This window comes from Dermacentor albipictus, chromosome 3 (genome assembly GCF_038994185.2).
Source record: "Dermacentor albipictus isolate Rhodes 1998 colony chromosome 3, USDA_Dalb.pri_finalv2, whole genome shotgun sequence".
Taxonomy (NCBI): domain Eukaryota; kingdom Metazoa; phylum Arthropoda; class Arachnida; order Ixodida; family Ixodidae; genus Dermacentor; species Dermacentor albipictus.
The window spans coordinates 68,821,066-68,847,605 of NC_091823.1; the positions used below are offsets into that span (position 1 = coordinate 68,821,066).

At 42.6% G+C, this 26,540-nt stretch overlaps 2 protein-coding genes across 6 annotated transcripts in view; both read right to left on the minus strand.

Annotated features, from left to right (window-relative positions):
- The window catches only part of Rab3-GEF (Rab3 GDP-GTP exchange factor), a 127,215-nt gene extending 117,438 nt beyond the window's left edge, over positions 1-9,777 (minus strand). For 3 of the 4 annotated variants that reach the window (XM_065452746.1, XM_065452747.1, XM_065452744.1), the window contains exon 1: positions 9,615-9,777. The gene's annotated coding sequence lies outside the window, so the exon portion shown is untranslated. Of the gene's footprint in view, positions 1-9,134; positions 9,291-9,614 lie in introns of those variants that run through there. The other variant, XM_065452745.1, reaches the window with a different exon arrangement.
- A 5,460-nt stretch (positions 9,778-15,237) lies between these two features.
- Positions 15,238-26,540, minus strand: part of Liprin-alpha (PTPRF interacting protein alpha) — a 79,920-nt gene continuing 68,617 nt past the window's right edge. For both annotated transcript variants that reach the window (XM_065452728.1, XM_065452727.1), the window contains one exon: positions 15,238-16,434. In XM_065452728.1, the coding sequence (XP_065308800.1) occupies positions 16,378-16,434 (57 nt within the window). In that variant the 3' untranslated portion in view covers positions 15,238-16,377. The remainder of the gene's footprint in view (positions 16,435-26,540) is intronic.

Here is a 26,540-nt window from a genome sequence, read left to right on the forward strand (position 1 = left end):
AATGAATTCTCAATTTATGTGATCAGTGAAAAGGCGCTGAATATGGGGGGGCTCCGGGGCCTGAGCCCCCTTCGAAGTTTTCCGGAAGGGTGGGGAGCTGAGCTCCTTCCCGGCGATGCCAAAGCCTACCCCACCTCCCACCCAATGAGTCATTGCCAGAGTTTTCTCACCCACATCAGTTGAGGTTTTTTTAGACTTGCCTTGAACTTTTCCCTTAAAATTTTGTTGCGGCTAATAGATTACTGCATCAGTGTTGGCACGGACTTGCACAGATTTTAATTCATACTTTGCTTTATTTCTGCAAATCCTGACAATAGGAGAACAGGCACATTAGAAGTACCAGTGGTGGCTGCCTCATTCATATTTTCTCACTTCAACGTTGTTTTAAATTTCCACTGCAAGCACCATGCACATACACAATATATTTAAATATATACACAAGACAAAGTTTATTATATTTTTTAAGAGAAGGAGACAGCCGATTAGCAATTATTTCTAAAGGTACGGATAGCTTATGCCTAGAGAATGAATATGATACTGTATGTTAACCTTGCTTCAAAATGCTTTGCATGCTTTCTTGACCCTGAAAAAAAATCTGTAGACTTTAGTGAACCCTTCAGCAGAGTCTTTCATCAATGGCGCGTGAAATGCACGTGAATGATATGTGTCTCAGCCTAGACTAAAATTCTCCAATGAATTGACGTCAGTGCAATTGTTTAAAGGTGCGTTTTGTTTCGTCCCAGTCGCGATGTCTTTTCTCTAAAAAGCAGAAGGTAAAAATGATCCTTGCCTTGGGAGCTGCAAATGACAACACGAGGAAGGCCGCAAATATATATCAGTCATGGAAGTGTGGCGGTAGACCAAACATGTCGTCTAACATCAGAAATGATGAAAACATGAGACAAACCGGCAGCTTCAAGAAACAGCGGAGTACGACTCCATCATTTAATCCTAGCCTACGCATGAATGTTCTATGATTTATGGCCTCACACCCTCATGCTAGCGTGTGGGACATGGCCGCCCAGGTACCGATTCCAAGTAATCAGTTTGGAGGATTCTAAACTACGACCTTTCACTCATACCACCTTAACCAGCACCAATGCTTGGAAAATGAGGACCTGTAGAATTGTCTAGATTTTTCTAATTGCGTCCTCACAAAAGCCAAAGAGTCACTGGACTCTTTGAGCAACATCATGTGCACAGATGAAGCCAATTTTCACAGAAATGCCCAGATAAATTTGCATAATGCATGCTATTGGAGTGACTATAATGCACACTGGGTAAATTGCAATCGGCACCAGTACCAGTGGTCATTCAATATGGGGTGCAGAATTTACGCCGGTGCTATAATAAGTCCTATTTTCTTTGATCATATACTGACTGGACGGCGTTATGTGGACGAAATTTTTGAAGGAGTGGTTGATGAATTTCACAGCAAAGTATCACTGTCACATCTTCCACTTCTGTGGCATCAGCAAGATAGGGCACCTGCACACAGGAGCAGCTGACCACGAAACTGGCTGGATGTGACTATTTATGCAAGGCACGGGCCGATAAATTAGCTGGCTAGGTCACCTGACCTCTCTCCACTCTATTTATTTCTTTGGAGTTACGTGAAAGATCATGCTTACATGATCGAGATGGACGTCAGGTTAGCTCAAGACAAAGATAACAGACATTTGCCATAGAATTCGAGCGTCGGTCATCAAGAAGGCCACTGAAGATGTTATAAGTAGATTCACTACTGCATAGCTGCAGAAGGAGACCTATTCAAACACGTCCTCTAGGCAACAGCTGGTGTTCAGCAGTGCTTACGAATTAATAGATAATAAGGGAACACTGAAATCTGATGTGTTTGTTTTTTGTGCAGGTGTCCCAATTGCCAATTCGGCTCATATAGAAGTGTTTATTTACTTTCTTGAACGCATCAGCGTTGCCTTTTCTCAACACGTGGGTCGCTTCCCTCTCAGTTTATTTTGCTTTTATTTTATGCCATGAACCTGTTTTTACAGCACATAAACACTTTCATGAAAACTAAAACCATCACTTTAATTTGGCTTCGGTCCAAAGGAAGTTTCTGGGGTGAAATATAGCTGTGCGCACACTCTTTCGATGCAGTGTGAGCAAAGCAGGGATTTTGAAACATGCTATGCCTATTACGTTGCTTTTCGTGTTTTGTGCGTAGTCAGAACGGTGAGCCCGCCGCATTATCCAAGGGGCTTTTGTTTTCAATGTGATCAGTCGGCCTTGAGAGACGGACAATAAGTGTGACGCAAAGAGGAAGGAATAGCTGCAAAGCCATGAAACTTGCTGTTGGTGCTCCATCTGTACCATTATCAAGGTGATGCGCTGTCTCTTCAGGTTTGCGACACGCAATGCAGTTGCTTTCAATCAGCTTATTTAGGCACACTGCTTTATGATGTGGGTGGGAACACAGTCACGTGGTATTTTTCATATTTCATGAGGTTTCTTTGTCACTCGGAAAAAATAGCATGCAATTAGTATGTCGCTAAACACAGCAGTTAGATGTCATTGGGGGGGTGTCTGGGGGTGCCTACAAATGCCTAATTGACACTTTGATAATTAGGACAGTACTTCTCGAATTAGATTACTGCAATTGTCAAATTAAATTTCTGGAACGGAAGAATTACTGGCGGCTACTCCACTGTACTGGAAACAATATGCACGGGGTTTTCTTTGAGAAACGCAATTGCTCTTTCTTTATGTCTTGGTGCATGATAGTTGAGGTACCCTGTACTCTGTAACCAAGTAACTCAGTAAAGGAGGCCAAGCCGGACTCACTCAAAATCAGAATCAACAGCAGTCATGCGCAGGAGCACTTGTACTCGGACTCACAGAAAAAGAAAAGAAAGAGAGAGAGGCTGCAGTTCCGTCGGGAAGGCAAAGCAGTATTAGTGATAGCGAAGTATACAAAAATGATATGAAAAAAGATTACACCACCGAAAGACGCCAGATTCTTGGTGGTGGGAGAGGACTCAGGCTGTGAAATTGAACTGTCTCCTACTATGAGGCCTTGTAAATTTTCATATAACTTCAGTGAACAATTTTTCAAGGTCACACGAAATTTATTCAAGTGCAAGAAATATATATATATATATATATATATATATATATATATATATATATGGGGTTCAGAAAGCTGATCGGGCTCTAGCCCCCAGTTTTCATGAAGTGTTTCTGAGGTAAACAAATACAGTGCATCAGAAAAATGTAGACTGCTACAGTGGCATTGGTAGGCCAACTTCATTGAGGTTATTCACCAGCCATTCAGATACGCAGACATCAAAATAGATATTTAGAAATTCAGGATTGAATGCCCTTAAGCTGATACTTTATTATGCTTCACTTATAATAACAGTACTTCACGCATTGACCACAGTTACTATGTGCTTTGCCTAAACAAAGTTGAGAGTAACTTGAATAAAATTTTCCTCTTTGTTAGCTTCACTTCAGCAGGATGTGCTGCAATTTAATATTCCACTAACTTCTGTATTGCAGTATTATGCTTTGGGAAAAATGTATTCGAGTGGACATACTAGAACACAGTGCAAGTTAGTAGTCCATAATACACTAACTTGCTTATGTGGTAGTCATTAAGTGTTCGAAAAAGAAAAGAAGGAACAATCACTTCAAGTACACAAATTAAAACACAGCGTTGTGTCTAAGCAACACAAATTGTACTCAGAACAGTGTGTCATGTTTATGACGAAAAACAATATTGGGAATGTGGCAGTATGTTAAATTGTGTATACATGGCATCCTCAAAAGCAGGAATCTCTAAATACTGGCCTACAGGCCAAGATCAGCACCATGCTGGTATTTCAGGTAATCTGCAGCCAATCAGAGTTCCCACTATTTCATGCAGCCGCGAATTTGGTGCCGTGAGTTTTAATGCGCATCCCAGAATATGCATTTAAAAAATCTCATGCGGTGGATGTTTTTTCCACGATGTGCCAGCTGTCGTGTGGCCATCACAGCTGGGAATCTAACCTGTTACCTTGTGCTCTGCAGCAGACCCATAATCACTGAGCTTGAACAGCAGGTCCCCAGGCTGCTGTGACCTCGAGGGCAATCTTTCAAATACATTTTCGTAAAATAGCAACAACTGATACCCTGTATGCATTAGTTCTCTGTTGAACGTCACTTTAATTATACTGAGTTTCTTGTGTATTTTGATTAATATAGTAACTGTGATTAATATAGGCACCGTGTGCCGAAGTTAATGCATGATGATTAACCTGGTGATTTATAGTACCACCAGATTCGCATCGAATAACAATTTCCTTTTATCAAGAATCCGCACTAACTATGGTACACAGACAGTGGAATTCCCTTCCATATCAGTACAGAACACTCTTTCTTTCATAAAGAAAAATGCAAAATCTTTACAGCAATTTAAAAGGGAACTAAAAATGCATTTATTGTTGACAGACTAACGAGAAGGTTTACTGTACTACTTTTTTTTTTCTTGTAAATGAACTGTTGGTATTTTTTTCCTATACAATTTTTCTTAGTATGAGATATACTAAACCTTGGTATTATTTGTAATCAATTCTGTATTTTGTTCTGTTAACGTTCTTTTCTTGTTGCTTTATACTACCTTATTTTATGTTACTGTTGCTTTGAGATGATGACTATCATAACTGTTCTTGTACAGGAGGTCCCAATACAGGTTTTGACTATGGGACCTCCTCCTGTGTACTAAATGCTTGTACAGTAATGTGACCCAACTGCTAACAATAAATTCTGATTCTGATGGGTCACTTAATGGGAGACCAAAAGAACTGAATTAAATTAAATATGCTTGTACGATAGATACAGTTGTGTGCTGTATATGCTTCAAGTGGTGACTTCAAGGTATTGAATAATGGTGTTGGCAGACTTACAGCAAGCATAGGCACCTACAAAATAATTTGAGAACTTGGCGGTGCTCTTGTGTGTAAAATGCACAAACCAAAAGCCCCGAAGTGTTGCAAGAGTTTAATTTAGTGGATACATACTAGTGTTAGAGAACCTTCAGTGGATGACGATTCATTGCAGTTCTAAGTTAGGAAGTTATATGCAAGCCTAGAAGTAGTCTGAAAAATCTAAATATGCCACCATGGTCTGAAGGACCTTGTTTCCTTAGGTCCAGAACCCGTGGAAGCAAATAAAACAACATTGCTGGCCTGAAATATGTGATGTGAAAATATCATTGTACTACAGTTGAGAAGGTGACACCGTTATTAAAGATTAGGGATGGATCGTTCATTATTCATTATTATTCATTATTAGTTCATTACACATCGTTCATTATGCTCTGAAAATTGTAAGGGAGTACCTAAGTTACTGACACCCTAAATCAAAGGGAAAGGCATTGACACTGGCCAGAAGCCGCACATATAGTATATGTGGTACAGAACTGAGTGATGTGATCCAACCATGCCTCATCAAGTTATCACATCTTGGATAGAGTGTACAGTACAAATATATCAAATAAACAAGTGTGGGGAACAGCAATGAACTTTCATTGATGGCACTGAGAAGCTGTGCCCACAATTTTTGGATTTTATTTTCCTGTGACATAAAATGCTGAAGTCAGCACATTCAGATAGAAGAGGGCTGTACTTAAACATGCTCATGCATGCTAAAATACATGGATACTTGCAATTATTACACAATAAAATAAAATTCAGCTTTCCATAGGGCACACACTAGGAAATAGTCTGAACTAAATAAAAACATAAAAAATGTAGATGTCTTCGTTTTAAGTGCTATGGACTTCAGCCACTTGGAGCCATCCAAATCCTCTCTTCCCCTTCCTTTGCTTTCAATCAGCCTCTTTTGTGCTTTTCCCCTGCTATCCCATTAGTGCTGACCAATATAATCAGGTGTCAGCAATGTGCTATACAGCTATGGTGCACTCAGCAGGCCTTCCCCATTTCTGTTTAAACCAAGCCCTCTCAATTGTGTTTCTATCCCCACCTGTATTGCTGATAGCTTTCCAACTTTTTATACTTAATTCGAAAACTTATGTTCCTTGACATTGTTTCAGGCACACAAAGCTACCTTCTGCCCAAAACAAACTGTGGAGATTCCAGCTAGGTCTATGGCCTCCATGCTGTGACAACACACAGATGTAGCAGTGTCATCACTGACTACAGTGCCTAGTAGCTTACCTGCTACAAATATGAAGCCTAGTGGTGCCAGCAAAAAGCTGAGAAATTTGTACTACCTGCAGTAGTTACCACACTGCTATGCACCCCCACCCCGCCCTAGCATACAAATAACAAAAATAGTCAGATGGCTTATAGCAATAAGCATAATTTTTTAGCTGCAGATCACTTTGGAACCAATATATATACACATGACTTACAGCAATAAGCAGATTTTTTTAGCGACAGATCACTTGGAAAGGAGCTTGAGAGACAGAGAAAAGGCTTGGCCCTTTTTGCCTAAGCAGCAACACACCATTAAAATCACAGTGCTGCTGTTACTCTTTCCTTATTCTCATTTTTTTCAATACTGAGGAAATCATTAAAGTTACCAGAGAGAGACCTACAAAATGATATACAGGTTGTCACTGTAGAAATGCTTGCAGAATGCTTTTCAAATCAGACCCACAAAAAGACTGAGTGGCTGTGAGCAGTTAAAAAAAGTGAGAGCTGATCTCAATGTTGTGCATTGCTCGCTCTATTTACAAATGTATTATTGCATGTACAGACAACCAAGCTTGACATAATGAATTTTACAAAACAGTCAAGATATCCATCTGATTGCAATGCTACGGTAAGTTAATATGTAATGTTATGTAGTAAGTAAGGCATTTGTGTTGCAAAATAAACATAAAACTGTTGAATTCCTATGGAACATGGTCACAGGAGGTCAGCAAATGCCTTCAACATGCGTTTGTAACAATGAATTGTGACTTATAAGTAAAAAAATATGTTCCACAATGTCCTTACCTTCTCACCTAACTGTTATGGAAGTGAACAAACTAAACTGATTTGTGCAGAGTAGCCCAGCAAAATTAGAAGGTTCAGTTAGCTGCCTCAGTGAATGGGAAAAAATATCCTCAACTACTCTGGGGACTAATTCTTACAGAAAGGCTCATTTGCTCAATGAACAGTTTCATTAATGAGACCGACTTAATTTCAGGATGTATCATACCTCTTTTTCACTTCTATATGTTTTATTATTATTTTATATTGAAGATGTTTTCAAGGTTCTTGAGCAGACAATAAATGACAGCAATAGCATTTCTAAACCAAGGTTTCTTCCCGATTGTTAGAAAATGTATAGTCATTGATGTGAGTTTTAAAGAAAAATCTAATTTAAGTGCTCAGAGAAAGTTTTCAGATCAGAACACTGATACTGCATGCAAATATAAACACTTTACAATTTTTGTTTGCTTTTTCTTAACCCTTTCTTTATTTTGTTGGCCCTTTCCTTTTTAAGTGCGATATTGCTACATGCTAAATTTGTACTGGAGTTCCAAAACTTGTTTAAAGTTTTTTTTTTCTTTATTATTGTCATGTTAGGCATTCCTACAATTAGGGAAATGAATGTGCTGTTATTAATGCTTTTGTGTTTTCATTACACATCCCTTGTTTTGTCAAACTATGCATTAACTGCTATTATGCACTAAAACTGAAAATTATAAGATGTATGGCATGTGAGGAAAATTAAGATATCCTGAATATGTGATGACTGTGTACAAATTAAATAATAAGAGGGAAAGAAGCAATAAATGTTAGCCATCAAATCACATGCACATAATTTGTAGAAATAAAGAGGTCATAATCTCTACAAAAGAAAATATCCTCAGAATGGTATACCACCACTTGGTCATAGTGCTGACTGCACATGCCTTCACACAGCTCAATGAAACCCGATCACTGCGAATGAAGCATCTGTGCATAATAAAACGCAGGTTCAGACTGGTCCGTAACATCACACCCGGATCTCTAATGCATTGGATGTTTCCTTTTATATTTTATTTTTCCTTGCACTGCATCAAACAGCTGTTGTAACAGGTACGTATATTACACACTTTTCCAGGATTTGGCTGCCATTTCAGGCAGCTGCTGCATTTAATAGTCTGTGAAGCGCAGTCTTTATAAACTCTGTGCAACGAGTGTTGAGGCATTTAATGTCTACTTAACTGCGTCGCTTTTTTCACACGTGCTCATACAATTTCTTTTTTTAGGAACAAGTCGGTAAGTTCATCTCTAGCACCAGGCATATTTAAATATGTGTGAGCGGGTCAGTGTGCTTGATGGTTATCAGCCTCGCGTGCGCGCTGTACTAGTATCTCAAGCGGTGTAGGCCGACGTGACAATATCAAAATAGATGTCAAATCGAAATGTACAAATATCACTTCCTGTCTGCAGAGATGCGCATGGTGACATATATTGCAGTTAGCAGCTAGAACAACGATATGCAGTATCGTGCAGCTCATCAAATGAACGCAGTTAACCTAAGGCGGGTAAATAGACCGTTGATGACATATGACCAATCGAGATAAGCACCGAGCTACGAAGCCCCTATCCCCGAAACGAAAAAGTGAATGTCTCTGGCAAATGCAGCGTGCGCGTAAGATCACCTTAAACCGCGAACAGCGTAGCGAACTTACGAAACGGTAAGCACAAAGAGAAGTCGTATCAGGAAGAAAACCATACACACGTCAACAAGACGAAAGGATGCAGCTACGTCGTCAGAAACTGAGCGGGTCAAGATCTATCATACGCACAACCTACGCATACTACCGCGCGTCCTGCCCGTGTGGCGTTCAAGAAACGTGCTGCAGCTATTCGTGAGCGGAAAAGGCGTAGGCGGCTTTATGGTACACTACGCTGCCTGTTTCCGACCTCTGTTCAAAATACTGTGCTACGCAAATGAGCTGCACCGGCAAGGGGCCGCGCCCATCGATCCGCTTTGCTGCAGTACACGATCGCCGCTACTGTCACAGGGAAACCGAAACACGGTTGATAACAAGAGTTGCCCCCAAAATAACAAGAACTCGCGCCCATGACATGTATACATCCCCAGTTTTCGTGCCTTTCGTGGGCGTTCGGGAGTATGCGCGCATTAAAGTCCGAACTTATCAGAGCGTGTGTTCCCTTCCACATCACCTGCCGTGCGATGCTTCCGTGCGCAGTGTGCCAACCGCGAAGGATGTTCAGATGCATCAGCGTCGCTTAAGCACTGTGCTTTTTTTCAAACTCCAGTGACAAACTCTGCGGCAAACGACCTTCGAAGACCTAGTGCGCGGGCCCAACCCCCATCGACCGAAAAATCAATACGGCGCTGCTCCGCGCAGCTCGCGTCTCGCAGCTCTGCGATCTTCCAGCCCATTTCCTTCCATTTAACAGATAATTATGACATGACCATATTGACGTCGACGTCACCACACTCCCGACCGTGAGCGACATCCCTTCCGTAGTAGCAAGTATTACCACCGCTAATCGAAACGACAGACCACAAGAAAATCGGCTATTCGCGTATTCCGAAAGCCATAGCCCGCAAAGTAGGTGGAATGGGCACCGCGCGAAGCTTGCGGATGTCTGATCGTAAATTCAAGCGCCTCCTATTTCTGAAAAGGCAACACTCACCTCCCTGTGACTGTGACATCTTCAAAAAGAAGTAGCTGCAACTAATCTGTCAAAAAACAAGACAACCATGACTTAAATTGGAACTTAGTGTACAGTGAAGACAAGGCACGACACACACCGCGACTCTGAGGAGCGCCGCACTGGCCGCAAAACTGCAGCGCCTCCGACGGTGTGACGTCAAAAACCTGTTGAGAGAGACAGCCACTGGGAATCGAAGTATACAACCTGTCTGTCAATTCAACCTGAAATTAAATTTCTGAGAAAAGTTGGATATAGATAAGGAGCTAATAATGAACTAACTATGCAATCTTCTTTCATTTGCATCACATGTTGCTTCCCAATGCATGATTACGACCGCACTACTTTGCGGTGCGCGCAAATGTAACGGGATCACCGCTGTACGAGATGCGAGATACGGCCGTGAGAAACACTGTTCAGATAAATTGAACCTGAACAGAAGCGTTATTAGCACAGCATACTATGTCAATGACTGGCAGATTTGAAATTTCCTCTATCGACCCGAGTACCCGAGGCAGTCTTGTGACGTCGCATTGCGTCGGCGAACTCTTCCCCGCCTCTTCGATCACTCTTACCAGAGAGAAGGCGCTGCTCTTGCTCGCCAGGCGTGCCCCCCCCACCCCCCCTTGAAAAAAAAGAAAAATCGATCTTGCGGCATCTCTCCTCCGTGGCTTCCGCGGAAGCCATACTGGCCCTTCGCGATTCACCAGTCACTAGCAAAAAATAAATAAATAAATAAACTTTTCTCAGTTAACGGCGCACGTAAAGGACACAGCTGCTGTATGCACAAAATTCAGCATACTGCAAATATGTTTATAAATCACTCGAGATTAATCCGTCGCAACTTTACAGCTGTAATTATCAGCTGCCATCCAAGAGGACACACTTCTCTGCAACTTTAACACTATACCCACCATGACCTGAGATGTCATTTCTTATGCAGTGCACTATCAACACTTGTGCAAATGATGACAAATGATGACCAGTAGACATTTCTTTTTCTTGGATGTTAATTTTATTTACAAAAGAAATTATGACTTTTTGAGAGCAAAAGTTCTCTCTCAATATTCACACAGGAGCTCAGTCATGTGCGCTTTGGTACATCGCAATGCTGCCACTTGTCACTCAAGGTCCTTGCTTATACATTACAGAAGACATGCGCATCCTACGGAATTGGCTGGCACATAAATGCAACATGTATAGGTATAATACTTTTCATTTTGTACGTGACAGCAGTCCTACTACATAGCCTCTGGAAAAATGTACAGCGCACTTCTGGGATTTCGCACGGTGCTCTGCACCACACATTTGCTACCCAGGGGCAGCAGTTATTAACTCAGTGCTTGTAAATGACCACAGAATAAAAAAACAAGTGCTAAAGCTGCAAGAATAATAATAATTAAAAAAAGGCAAGTCCAACTATGCATGGTAAATAAACAAACGTGCGTAAAGTAGATGGTTTGCACTGACATGAACATTAAATATACACCAGTATTTACAACTATGTTTCACGGGGTGGTACTGATCTGTCCCGAGGTTCTGTAAACATGCACACGACACGCACACAAAACTACACCTATGCTTGCGCTCTGAAAACAATGTTCATGTGTGACAAATCAGGTTAGGATCAAGAAGAGATGGTCTACAGGGGTTTGCCAATTCCTGTGGTCAAAGACAGAAACAATAATTTCACCATAATGAGGAGAACAAACCCTCAATTGTCAAAAAGCACAACACTAAGTCCCAAGGTGTACTGATACACTGGTGAAGGCACGTGACTTTTTTCAGTGTGACTCACAATGATGGAACATACTTGAAACACACAAGCCATGTGTAAGTCAACATGTCATACAAAAATGAACAAGACTTCCTTTGAAACTGTGAAGACTGTGAGCTCACCCGTATATGTGAACAAAACAAACACAAATAAACTTGTAGTTCCTGTGCACACAGTATATTGGATGACCATAAAAGCTGGCCTGGAGGTGATATTTATGAACACTATGCATCTGCCAAGTGTAATGAAATGCCGAGAAGTTTATAGGCTACCACTTACCGCATGTTATCTCACTAAGAGATAATGCTCAGTCATTAGATGAACACAGCAAGCATTCCTCAGATCTGCTGTCAGAATGCGACTTCAAAGGACTAAGTCACACCTTGGTTGTTTAAAACTTTCCCGTTAGCTCAACTTACATGAAGATAAATTTAGGCTTACTACATGGCACATGCAGACCTATAAATGGCGGCATTTGATTCATAGATAGGTCACAAATTGAACCGGGCTGTCTCGGTGCGGACAGGAGTCATATATGAATGAGAAGGTGCTGCAAGGCCCCTCTGCTCATCCTGGCTGTGCCCCCACAAGCCTCCCTCTTTTTTGCTGTAGATTCGGCAAGGTCGCGCAAAACAAATAACATAAGTTCACAAACAAGCACAAATAAATTAGACAAAGCCTGAGTCAGCCCAATATGGGAAGTGCAGCACAGCCCACATTTCCAAACACAAATGAAGCAGCTGCAATAAAAAAATAACAACAAACATGAGCCTAAACATAATAGTGGGCAGCCCACAGTCTCTGCGCAACAGCCAACTCGTACAAAATCTATGCACACAGACATCACTTGTCCATTGCAGGCTGATAGTTTGCAGTGGGGAGAAAACAGGCTCAAGGAAAGAAGGATCAACTAGTAATCAGAAAAAAACAACAACAAGAAGAAGAAGACATCAGCACGAGTCTTGTCTACATATGATATGCAACACTTGTGAGCTACACAGCTGCTCTGACGTACTGTTTCTTGTCCCTCGATCGGGACAGCACCCAAATGCTCCCAAGCATGTCACAGTTGCTCCTGTACAAAACTCAACACTGCATTTCAGACCACTGTTTCTAAACCCATTCGTTCATTACACATACATATGCCACATGTCAGAGCTGTCCCATAGCTTCCATTCCTAGATCAGTAGTAAATAATGAAAACAAAAACAAAAGGGGGCTCGTTATAGCTCCTATGATTTGCCACTCCTTTTCCTTTCTACAAGGTATTGCTCTCACATTATATAACATCGTCACTGAATCAGTTTCTGTACAGCATCAACAGGCAGAAAGCCTTGCAATCAGCACTTGTGCTGCTTCTATGCTTCTTAGCTCTTTGCAGAGTGTGCTTGTGACTGCTCTGGCTTCTTTGGTAAGCAGAAAGATGTTACACACCTCATTTTATTAATGACACAGAAAACAGTGTTCAACACCTCCTGAAATGTTCCCTAAGAAAAACATATACCACATCCCAGAAGTGCATTAACAAAACATTGGAAATAAAAAAGAAAGGGAGAGAAGGGGAAAATTGCAGCAGCAAGGATACTTAGTTCCAGCATACATGTACGTCACACGATCAGCCATCTTGCAATCCAACTTCATATCAGAACCCTGATATACACGGCACAATACTATTTCCTTGTTTATTATTTTTTTTAAATGAGCGATTCCACTGATAAGGGAAACTAAAGAACTGCATCATAGCTTTTCCAGATTTACGATGACAAATTATGGTAAAAATGCCCCAAACTTAGACAGTGTGAACATCCTTCGATACAAGCATGCATTCTGCATGTCCTGCATGCCCCTAAATGGCATAAGAACAGCAGCTAACTGAAACATTCTCCATAAATGTCAATGACAGAAAGTCAAGGGCGCTGAATATACATCTGACAAAAATGGTTATGGATGAACAGCTTCACTCATTACAACTTGGTGAATTAAAGAATGGTGCTAAGGTGAAAGATTAGTAGTCTCAAATGTGCGTGCCCATAATCTCGGGCAATAGTTGACCATACACAACATTCGAAAATGAGAACTCTGTGATGCGAGTTTTGTCAAATATATATATACCCATGTTCTTGTCAATTTCGTGACCACGCCAGTGAGACAAATCTACCATGTGCCTTGCTTTCTAGCAAATGAATCTTAGAAGTACTTGCTCCATCTGACATTCTATAACTGCATGAAGTGGTCTACGAAATATAAAAACTAATTTCATATTTCTATATGCTACATGGCTCGCCTAAAACTTGAGAAAATAAAAGGAGAATAAAAGACCATTTGCATGTCATTTTGACATACGAGCTGCCGATGCAGGCACAAAAAAATTCTGGCTGAATGCAACACCAAAATCATGAGAACACAAATGTGCTGCCTGACTAGTCTTCCCAGTTGCACAACAACACTGTCCAGAAAAGGCGGCATAGCATATGCATGAAGCAAACTAATAATGAGATGTGCTTCAGGTGCTGTGCATTATATATTACAGTATTATGCGCAGACACACTGGCCAAGAAAAATAACAGGTGGTAGCTATGACTTAATTGCTAAAAATCAATGTAAATTGGGCCTGACCTTTGCAATTGCTTATTGGAAACTACTCCACAATAAAGTGCAATCCACTGTACACACATAAACAATGAAGAAAGGAAAACTATACAAGTAAACCTAGCTACTATGGATGAAAGGTTCTGCTCAAATACATGCTTCAAAATGTGACAGAATGTGACCCCCTGACAGTATGCAATAAATTTTGTATGGAGTAATCCGATCTCCAGCTAACAATGTGAATGTTTTCAAGGGAACCAGTGCATGCATCCTTGGTAACTGTCATATGCTGCATCAACAATCTACTGTACGGCCTTGTAATGTTTTGCAATCATGTTACAGAAGCAGAATATTTTTTAAAAGAATTACTGCAAAACGTCATTTGCAGAGACTACATTCACTTGAATGTGTCTTCCAAATGAACAGAGCCTACGCCATTCAGAGGTCATGGCTTCTCTTATGCACTCCATAAAATGAATATTAGTGTTAGATGGTAGAACTCGTGCAACGAAAGACCTTTACTGCAAGCTACCAGTTCTACTTTTTCTAATCACGAGGAACACAGGAATACAGCTGCTTTAAGCCTAACGCTGCAAGAGAGGCCTCCTTTTCTGAAGGAATTCATGTAGTGCACAGCTTCATGTTGCGCAAAGCTCGATTATGAGTGGAATGGCATTGAGGCCAGAAGATTTATGAAGAGAAACGCAGAACTCTCGCTAAATATATATTTTTTTTTGATCCAGCAAGTTTCATCGCTCAAGGGCTGCAGCAACTGCATGTTAGCACGCCATACTTGGACGATGGCCAGCTTTGATGCACTTTCTACAAGAAATTGGAATGCGTTCAGATACACGGATGCGCTTTTGCTTTTTGCAACAGGTGCAAAGTGCTGTTTGACAGTGAATTTGTTAGGGATGCCTACACTAAGGGCAGTCATTACTATGACTGCACAATGAAATAGCTCAGCACAACTCCCACATTCAAGTGTGCTGCGTGAAAAGTATGAAGTAAACAGCACGAAACTTCAAAGATTTTGATAATGCAGCTCTTTATGTGTTCACTGCTGCTCACTGAAAAGCAATGTGTTTGTAGTGATACCCATACAGTTTGCAAGGATTCCAAGCAGCCTGCGTTCTGTAGAAATGTGCCACCTCTGTGCCTGCCATAGCGCAGAAGATGGACTGCATTCTCTACAGGAAGAGCAGGCCCTGTCACAACCTCAACAGTGTTCCCGGGAACCTTTACTTGATCACAGTCAACAACTTCATTCGTGCAAAGGCCCGCACAGCAGCAGACTGAAGAAACATGTAAGAACCAAAAAAGCTCTTCCATGGGCTTGTTCTAAACAGATAAGCTTTTCTTTCCCCATGTGTAGGCAGTGGACAAGACAAAGACAGCAATAATAGTGAATTTATGTGATGCAATCTACTGCTGTCTTGGAGCGTCAATTTACCTGGCATTACACAGTACTTCAGACAAGACTCTTGCTGGTGGCCAGTGGGTGATAAAACCAAAGCTAACAAGCAGTGACAACTGCAGTGCTGTACTTCGTCATTCCAACAAAGCAAAGCAGCATACTTATGCATTACTTCTGCTTTAAAAACTCGCGCCATAAATGAATGACACGGACCTACCTGCTTAAAATAGCATGTTTTAAAAATAGCCATCAGAGAGGGAGAGAAACTTTCAAAGCACTTTGAGCAACATATTAGAAAAAGAAACATTTGTGGCCATAAAAGTAACACAGCCTTCAGCATGCTTCCAAGTTGATGTGCTGCCTAACAAAGAAATGGTGTGCAGCAGACCTTTAATTTACTGCATAATGTTCAAAGACAACTCATGTAAAGACAGCAGGGAAAAAATTTTAAAAATATGAAAGACGCTGCAACCCTGGAAACTTTATCTCTTTCAACATGCTTTCAAGCTAATTCACTGCTTGACAAACCAGCAGTGTGCAACATATATTGCAGTTGGTGCACCCGTGACAATTTATTTTTGGTCGATGAGTTGCACAGTTGATGACATCATTGACAAAAAAAAAAAATGATTTTTTTTTTTTGCCAGCAGACAACTCAGTTAAAACAAGAGCCGGTGCAATTTTCTCCTAATGTGCACAAAGTAAAAACGAAAATCAACAAAGTCACAGCAGGGAGAAAAGCAACACGTAGAACAACAGTGTGCCGTCACTCCTCACACACACACGCACCGAGAAGCACTGCCCCCACCATCGTCACTGAAAACAGTCTACACCCTTCCAGCGATGAAGTGAAACAAGCCACGCAAAAGTAGTCCTGTTGAGTTGCCAGGATGACTTTTTCTTCCTTTAAGGTCTTGGATTGAAGGAAAAAGAACTTTATGCTTTCTTTCCGTGGGAGCCCATCATACAAGTCGGTCTCCCTGAAGACCTGGCAGCGCAGCGCCCATGTGCTTGGGTCCCTGGACCATACAAAAGAAGGTGGTAAACACACGCACACACACACAAAAGGTAAATGAAGGGACGACAGTCAAATTATAAACTGAAATTTTTAATGTCCTGAAACTGCACGGTGGGTTATGCAGGAGGCCATAGTGGAGGCCTCTGGATTAATTTAGACCACTTATGCTCCATTTCATACATAGCAGGCAATGCTACAAAGGCTGCTCATATCCGTGACCCAAAAAGAGTACATCACATATGAAAGAAAGGTATAGCACACGTCACATATTCAATGTACAATTAAGTAACATACTTTCATGTCGCAAAATACGAAGTACAGTTAAACCTCTATATAAGGAACTTCAATACAATGAAGTTCTCGATATAATGAAGTATTCAACATTTCATAGCTTCTTGTCCACAAAGCACCATGTGTCTAATTTCAATATAACAAGGTGTGTTTATACACACTTCAACAGTGTGTGTTTGGATCAGTGTGCTTCCTACTGTGTATATTTATTGAGATAGTTTATTAAACAGGATGAAGTAAGCAAAAATTTGCTGTCGAATTTCGGTAGTAATTACATACTTCTCGAAGCAGCCCATTATCTTCTGCTCATGCTCGACTGCGGCTGCCCGCGTAGGAATTAAACTTTGGCCACCCTGCTCATTGGTGTCGTAGCTGTCGGGTCTCGCTAACTTCAGCTAGTTTTGAACACTCAACTAGCCTCGAAACACAGGAAACTTAAGGTCAGACCGCTGCTGTGCCACACTGCATGCCTATCATCAAGGCAACCAGTGCTCCCCCCTCCCCTCTCGTTCTCCTGAAGTGGTTGCCCTTGTGCCGAGCTTCAAACATCCACTGACGACCTTCAAATTTCCACAAAACTGCAAAACCCTTTCCGTGGGTTGAACTGAGGAGTCCGGAGGCACAGAGCACCATGAAGAATCCACTGACAGCCTTCGAAATTCCACAGAACTGCTGACCCCTTGCCGTGGAGACCGGTGGTATGCAGCTTGGACTTCTCCCGCGGCGAAAGAAGGCGACGTGGCTGTCGTCAGCACTGGCCCCACCTTGTTCCTGCCGATGATGGGTCGCCAAAGGTATTTAAGGCAGAACTGGCCCATTGCTAGAAGAGAGAGAGTTGCCACTAGCTGCCCTATCGATCTGGTGCACTCTTCAGCACCCCTACTTGTATGCTATTATCATATTGCTATATGATAATAGCTATATGTACATATTGTATAAAGCATTTCGTCTCCTTTGTTTGCTCCAAGAGTCCATCTCTTTACCATCGACCCCCAGTCACAATAGTGGATGTCAGCTATGGGATTAGCGAACCAGTATCTCAACAGCAGATGGCAAGCTGCGAAATAGGAGGCCCGAAGAAGCCCGCTCACTGCTTGATGGCCACTGCAAGGCCGACCTGTGTCAATCACTTCGGCTGGGTGAGTGCCTAATGTTTGCTTTTCATGTCACCAGACCTCACTAGCACAGGCAGAAGTTAGGAGAGTGTTTAGTTTTTTTGGTGGACTATGAATTAAGAATTTACCTTTCTTAAACAGTGGATTTTATTTTGAAGTAAGTAAATTTAGTGGGCAAGCAACACGAGGAACGAGATCGTGACGGAGGAATTCCAAGTTCAGGACCTCATTGAAATTTGCAAGTAGTTGGGCATTTCTGCCGGCTCTGAAAAAGCAAGGAAAGCGATTCTCAACGTGATGCAGGCAGAGGACGTGATGGTTGTGGAAGCTGACGAGGCCTGGGAGATGACTGTTGAGTGAAAGCTGGAGACAAAGGAACACGAGAGACGTGAGAGGTGCGAGCTAGAAGGAAACGAGCCCGAAAGTCCTGAGCAAAAGGCATGGCGAGAGAGCCATTGAGAAATTCGAGCATGGCCATGGCACAAGGCACGATACCATCTCCACAATTTCCAGGCAGGCGAGAGTATTGTTACTTTTCTTGCACACATTGAAAAAGTTTGCGAAGAAGAACGTGTCAACCAGGACCTCTAGTCCGAGCAGAGTCCGAGCAGAGTCCGAGCGGAGTCCAAGCGGTTGATCCTGTTGCTCCCTCGTAATCTCGGGTGTGTTTTGGAACACCTGCTTGAGGAGGAGAATCGTGACTACGACGAGGCAAAGATGGTTTTGCTGAGGCATTTTAATGCTGTAACTCAGGCCGACTGCGAAGGCTGAGATGATAGTGACAAGGCCTAGCTTGTCGAGGAGAGAGTGCAGGGCAAGCCGGCTAGTGCAGATGGCATCAGATGTCTGTCAGACATATAGACATCTTGTGACAACTATGAGCCTAGCTTGGTGTTGCTGCCCAGAGCGATATTGTTGCGACAAGAAGGCAGTGTATTTGGAAGTACAAGTGCCGAGATCACACTTTGTGAGCAGCGCCAAGGGCAAATGACAAAGGCACAAGCTAAGAAAGTCAGACTTGGGCGGCAATATGAACCGGGTCAAGTGCACCAATAGCCAAAACGTTAGGAAAAAGTCGACTGGGCTAAATCTGAAGCTTAGATGGTTGTCCGAATCTAGAATAGGCGTGACGTGCGTCGGGAAAGAAAGGATTTCACAGAAATACAGACACCACAAATTCCGTCTGTTCTCCGTTGCGTCAAGGCATTGTAAGCAGCGAAATGTAGCGAAGCGTCGGGTATGCTCGAAAGTCTACTTCAATAGCCGCTCCCTTCTTGGGGGAAAGAAAGGCGACTGCCTAGCGGACAAAGGGAGAGCGTGCACGCGGATCTGTGAATGCGCTGTTCTCCCAGTATTTGAATGCCATGGGTTGAAAGTCGCAAGTGCTTCGGGCAACTCAGTTTTGTTCTTGTATCGCGATTGGACAGCACTTAGACCCAAAAATGGGCAAGCCACTCGAGCACGTCTAAAAGAGTGTGTTTGTGAAAACCAAGAGATTAAGAACACAGCACTTGGAAAGCCCATTCTGTTATTTGTAATTTTAGTATTACTTTTTTTTTTGTCTTCCTTGCAATAAAGTTTAGTCTCATGCTGAGTGTATGAAAGCGTATGATATGTCAAGAAGAGCGCATTGTTTTATGCTCTAGTCCTTTCTTTTTATTTTCTACTGAAACCTGATTGCTGAACGCTCGAGTAGACAAAGCGTCAGTATTTTCATTTGTTGTTCTTACACATATCTAGGCTAGGACGAGCATAAATGCTTAATTTCGATTGTGAATTGTTTTTGTATTGTGCGCATTAGTAGTAAGTGTTAGCATAGAAATTATGATTCACCTTTGTTTTTAAGTTGTTTGCGTGAGTTTCAGTATTCATTTCCTAAAGGAGCCCTGAACCACCCCTCGGGCTTGGTGAAATAACTAGTCCCTAGGTAGCATAGGCTGCTGTGAACATCTCAGCCAAGTTTTGCTGTCGTACGTGGTGCCTGGAGTTCGCAACCGGATCGCGAAGTCATCTTTCTCTCAAACACTCTCTTTTCAACAGAGGGCTCTGTCCTCACTCTCTTCTAGATGCACTATTTCGTCAGCAGAAGCACTGCTTTGTTATTCCCTTAGACGGCTGCGATTGGCCGATAGCTGACATCAAGCTGCGGTCGGCTAAATGGCATAGACACAGCGGCCATTGCGGAGTGCTGCCGTGAGTCCACTGGCTAAGCGCACTGCGGCTCGCTGAGGTGAACTGCGTTTGGCTTATGTTTAACGCATCGTAGGCACCAAAGGGTGAAGTAGCGGTGTCTACGTTAACATCCAAAATGAAATTTTAACTGCACACCATGGCAACATATAGAAGGCAGAGTGCTGTGGGCACGCCCCACTACGCCATAGCCTTCACAGTGCAAGGCATTGAAGAAGGAATGGGAGCACAGTGGAGGCCGTGTTTGATCGCCAATAGCACCTGCTGCTCAATGCATTGAAGTACATTATGCGGCAAAGTATTCCTGAAATAGCCTATTTTCACTTAAACTGCCTTTCTCCACTTCAATAAAGAGTGGTTCAGGGTTTCTTTAATTGGTTAGAAACATTCTGTGCTTTAAAAATATGGTACTCGTTTTGCTGAGTGCATCTTAAACAGCACTGAGCGGAAAGCTATTTCAGTTGACGGTTACAGTTTTCGGATGTCATTCCATACTTTTGCGATGTGGCGCCCAAGTGCGCAGATTAGCAGTGCTCAGCCTTTGCATCATGGCTTTTGGCAAAAAAATTAAGTCATCTTCAGTAACCTCGGTCTTTACCAACCTGCCCGCATTACAGTTGAGAATCACTTGCGAGGCAATTCTGATTTGATGAACACTGTCCCGCATTGAAAATTAAGGAAAGGTCCGTATCTTGAATTTTCTCTCAGATACGTGTCTCGAGTTGCTCGGAAACCTTCTTATTTTATTTCTTTTGACGTAGTCAGATTTCAAACAGTGCTTTACTATTTATTTTGGGCTGGTGAATTGAAGAGCATTCAGAGGGTGCTTGCTTTGGCCGGAGTGGTTTGACATTGTAGATTCTCGGTCATTTCAGTGGACCTACTCAGGGTCGAGCAGCAGGGAAGACCACTGGCGGAAAAAGCGGCAAAACCTATTACTCCAATCAATCAACAACGTTGCTCAACTAGCGCATTCAATCGTATGAGCTTTGTCGGACAGTTCAACTTCTAGATGCATTGTCTAGCGGCAGGGGTGCTGTTGTGCTACACTGCGCGCCTATCATCAAGGCAATTGGCGCTTCCCCCCTCGTTCTTTAGCAGAGTTGCCCTTGTGCTGAGCTTCATCATCCACTGACGACCTTCAAAGTTCTATGAAACTGCTGAACCCTTTCCATGGGTCAAATTGCGGAGTCTGGAGGCACAGAGCACCACGACGAATCCCCTGACAGCCTTCAAAATTCCACAAAACTGATGACCCCTTGCGGTGGAGACTGGCGATATACGGTTTGATCTTCTCCTGTGACGAAAGAGGAAGGCGACGCAGTTGACGTCGGCACCGGCCCCGCCTCGTTTCTGCTGATGATGGGTCGCCAAAGGAATTTAAGGCAGAAATGGCCCATTGCTAAAGGAAAGAGTCGCACACATTCCGTTTGTGTGTTTTATTTATTCTCTTCTTTGTCAATTCAAGCAACAGATCACGCAAATAAGAGATGTTGCCTCGAATAATTCTCAAAGTCACGTGTCTCGATGATTGACATCACACTGCGGACACAGGTACGTAGGCGCAGGGACACGAGTATGTCACCGTCCAGCATGGAGCGTGGTTGCCGCAAGGGAAAGGGAAAGCAGCGTTCGGATTGAAATTTCAGACCTTTCCGCCGCGCGTAGCGATGTAACACTTTGCAAGCACGATAGTTAGTGTGCATTGTATGCTCTGCGCTTGTCAGCTCAATATGGCCAGACCTGGTGAGGGGCCCTTTAAAGCCCACGTAAGATAAGGTTCTATCACACTCCGTCCACTGTTCTTTGGGTGCGAGTGAAAATTTGCGAGGGTGAAGGATGGCGGCTTGGTGAACGCTGCCTTCTTGTGCGAGAAATAGGAAAGGGGGGAAGGGAGTAGGAAGGCGAGGCAGGTTGCAGCATGTCTCTCTGTTTAGTGCAGCCATGGCTTTGCATGGTGCCAACGCGGCCGAGCGGCTGAGTTTTAGAGGTAATCTGCCATGAGTGCAAAGAGCGGGCGTGTCAAGATGGTGTAGAATCATATGCGCTGTCTTCCTGTGCATTTAGTACAGGATGTTGCCTAATCTTGACTTTCAGAGATGCGTTGAAGTGAGAGGCTGACAAAGCATTCGCTCCCCACTGCTGGCACTCTTCACGATAGCATCGTCCCACTGTGGGCAATGATGATGATATGTGGTGTTTAATGGTGCAAGGTCTAGCTATGGCCAAAGAGTGTCATGACATATGGTAATGAATAGTCTATTTATTATGTATTAAGTGATCAAATGAGTTGCATATGGTAGCTATATTGTTGCTGCAAAAAGGCCTACAAACGGCTTGCTGTAAAGTGCATAAAATATATCAGCATCAAAATAATGACAATGACTCATGATGTGACCTATGAGCATAAATGTTTCGCTATAAAGAAGTGATAATCAAATGTATACAAGCATTACTGCCTCCACAGGACTTGTGAAGTGAAGTTAAGGGCTGAAAGGCACATGCTGTAAAAGCTTATGTCACTGCGGCTACAGCCTCGAAGGCGAGGCTGTGCTACACATGACCCAGCCAAATTATTTCTAACATGTGAAGTTCACCTAAAAACCTAAAAACTGTTTTCAAGTTAAAAAGTGGTTCGTGACTAAGAAAAAATGCTGGGTGAAGTGGAATATGCTGACAAAATGCAGAGGAAAAGTACTTTTTACACTCAGTTTCTATTTCCCTACACTGGATGAGGACATGGAGAACTGCAAGGCCATCCCCACACCTTCGACGTGAGAGAGAATCATTTCTAGTCGGCAGTGAAGAGCGGGTGCCAAAGGTATGACCTATTCCTAAGCGGCAAAGGAGCCCTTCTCTGTATCATGCTGATTTCTCTGATATCCAGTAGACTCATTTAGGTTAAATCAAGTGTAGTTTATTGCATTTCTGCCACTACTTCTTCAACTTATGCCATAAGTGGTTCAAAGTCTGTGGCTGAGATGGGTATGTTTGTGCAGGTATCGCTAAAAGCACTGAGGTAAGGCTCTCATATGCAGCTTCATTGCCTTTTATGCCACTGTGGCCAGGTAACCTGCATAGGAGGATTCTTGTTTATCCATATAAGCTGAGCATAGCAATGCATATAGTTTGCTAAAGAAAGTGTTCTTATGTTATCGGAAACTCATTATAGCTCAGACTACACTCAATGAGTTCATGAACACAATAGTCTTGGTGAGATCCATTTGCTTTATGTGTTTGACTGCAGAGGATATCACGTATGTTTCTGCCGTAAAAATATGTGCGCGTCGATTGAATGTACTGGGTATTAAAAATTACGGTACTAGAATTGCGAAAGCAACACCAGCAGGAAAATTAGAAGCATCTGTATAAAATTCAACACAGGAATACCTCTGAAGAAAATGTGAATGTATATGTGCCTCATGTGCTCGTTTTGATATTTCTACGAAAGAAATGTCACACTGCCACTCCCAAGGCGGTGCAGGTCAAGTAGGAGCCATTAGGACATTCTCTAGATGAGGGACACCTGATTCTTCTGATGGTGCTCCCAACGGGACAGACAGAGGAGGCCTAATGGCTGGGCGGTCACAGAACAGCCTGGCCGTGGGCAAGAAGCGAATAATTGAATGACATGGATAATCTACATCTGATTTTACCTTCAACGCATAGGAGTAGCTTAAATATGTCTTCTGGAAGTATAGAGACCATTCATTAGATTCAACATACAGACTCTGCGCAGGACTAGTCCTGAAGGCACCTGCAGCAAGGCGGATACCCAAGTGGTGGATAGGATCGAACATTTTCAAAGCCTTTGGCTAAAAAGTAAAAGTTAGTTTAGTATCTAACATAATACCTAAGAATTTATGTTCAGAGCTCACAGATTGTCGTTCTCCGTGGAGTTCTATCACAGGGTCCGGTAGTACACCTCTTTTGTTCGTAAAAAGGATGCACTTACTTTTTTGAGGGTTTAGTTTAAAATCTTTCTTCGTCCGGCCAATTGAGACAATTTATTTAAACCAAGCTGCACTTGTTGTTTGCAGATACTAAGATTACATGATTTCTAAGTTATGTGGATGTCATCCACATACATAGAATAAAACATTGTATGTGGTATGGCAGTATAGAATGAGTTCATTTTGACAATAAATAGGGTACAGCTCAGCACACCACCTTGTGGATCACCAGCCTCCTGCATAAATGGACGAGACAGGATGTTACCAACTCTAACACAGAATGTGTGATAGGAGAGGTAACTCGGAATCATGTTCAGCATGTTGCCTCAAACTCGCATTCCAGCCAGATTACGGAGAATTCCAAAATGCCAAGTTGTGTCGTATGCCTTCTCTATATCTAAAAATACAGTGGAATCTCATTGATACGATTCTGCATAATACATCTTTCGACCTAATATGTTTTTCTTTTTATTCCCGGCCAACGTCACTTCAGAATAATGCATTTTCATATGTTTAATACAATCACATTTTCGCCCAAAATTATATAATACGACTGCGAAGCTGGATCTTGACCGATATTTCTAGAAATCCTAAGTTTATTCTTCGGTACACTAGCTCAAACTGCGTTCCAACAAGCCACGATCTGCATGTTGCAGAGCCGCTGAGGCCTCTGCATCATCGGTTTTGTGGCGAAAAGATTGCAGTCAGGCACGGTCACTGCTTCAAACGATGACAATGTGCCAGGAGATGCGCCGTGCCATCTATGAAAACGTATCATAATCCAAGAAGAAGGTGTGCAGTGCTCTTGGCAGGCGACGACTTCCCTTCCAGACTTTCCGCAATGGTCCGTGCTGTCCGTGCTTCCTGCGCTGTTTCTTTGTTCTCTTGGTGCCTTATTGATGTGTTCGGTGGTGCTGCATTTGTTCTTATGCCTTTTGTTTGGTCTCCTCTGGCTGTGCTGTTGCGCAAAACAATAACAGCTCGTGCACAATGCCGCCAGTGGAAGTGGGCATCGCCGAAAAAAAGAAAAGTGAGGGGAAGAAGAAAGTGAAGGCAGGGCCTGTGACGTATGTGTCATGCGATCCTCGAGGTCCGGCATGGGAGAATGCAGGGAAGGAATTTTGCTTGTGGAGGCTAGATAGGGCAAGTGGAGAGGGAGTCTCGCTATGTAGTGGAGCTCGCCTCCTGAAATCATGCATTAATGGCACTGAAATATTTCTACCTCACCTATTAATGAGCCGATTTGAAAAATCCAGGACCCCCCTTGCCCTGGACACGGCTATACACGGGAGGATCGAACCCTCATGTGCTCAGGTACGTGGTGCCACAACACCCACTGAGGGCGATGCTATCAGCCATGAGAGCGGTGTGGACACAAAAGCGTGGCTGACTTTGCTTCACACCACTGATGTGAAGATATCGCTGACACAGTATGAAACTTATTTTTCATTGCCGGTTCAATTTCAACAGAATACATTTTTGTCATTCAAATTTGCTTTTTACGAGTGCTTGATAACTTGGAAAATCTTGCAGCCTCTTCTGCGCAAGAAAAATCTATTGGCAACTGCACTTAATTTGCACAGAGGGTTGAATTTCAATATAACGAAGCAAATTTCCGATCTTGTTATACAGAGGTTTAACGGTACTCATTACATGAAAGGCAGTGAAGGTCTGAACCTACTTACCACCAGATGAGTGGAGTGACAATCAAAGAAGTTTACAGTGCAAACTAGATGAAAACATAGAACACAACGACAGTAATGGCATCCTGTCACTGTGTTTGTTTTCGTCTAGTTTGTACCATAAAGTTCTTTGAATATGACCCACCAGCTAGCTCAAATCAAGATACTGAGTGGAACGACGTGTTTCTACGAGCAGTGACCAAGCAAACCATTTGCCCAAATAATGCGTAATTTGACGTAAACTTGCATCTACATGTTGTAACTGTAACATATAAAGTAGCTTACTCTTTACAAAGCGTCGAAGATCGAGAGCAACTGCAGCGCTAGGTGCACGTTACCTGCTATGCATGAACTGGAGTAAAATCTTTTAACGTGAACACAAATCACAGTGTACGAGTCTTTTTTTTTTTTTGCATCCTGGTCCCGGGCAGAATAATGCAGCCACCATGACTGAGAATCGAACCTGCGTCCGTTATGCAGCAGACCAGCATAGCCACTGAGCCACCACGGCGAGTGATTATGACAGTTAGCAGCTCTTGGAAACAAGAGACCACTGCTTGTTTTTTTTTAAATTCTGCTCACATCCAGTACTGCTAGATAGTGCATCATTGAGGGGAAAAGAAATGCAGTGACAACCACACCTGTTAACAGGAAGTGTGTACACTTAGAATTTTCAACAGCTATCATTCTGAAAGACATTGGGTGGGACTGCTTAACCCTGTACACTGGTATGAAGTTAATAATGAACAAGTACGCTGAATTGAGCTAGTCAGTACGAATTAATTTCGCTAACACAATGTGAACAAACAACGACACAGAAGAGACACAGAAGAGACAGCACTCGTATTGTCAGTTTTTGTGTCCTCTCTGCGACAT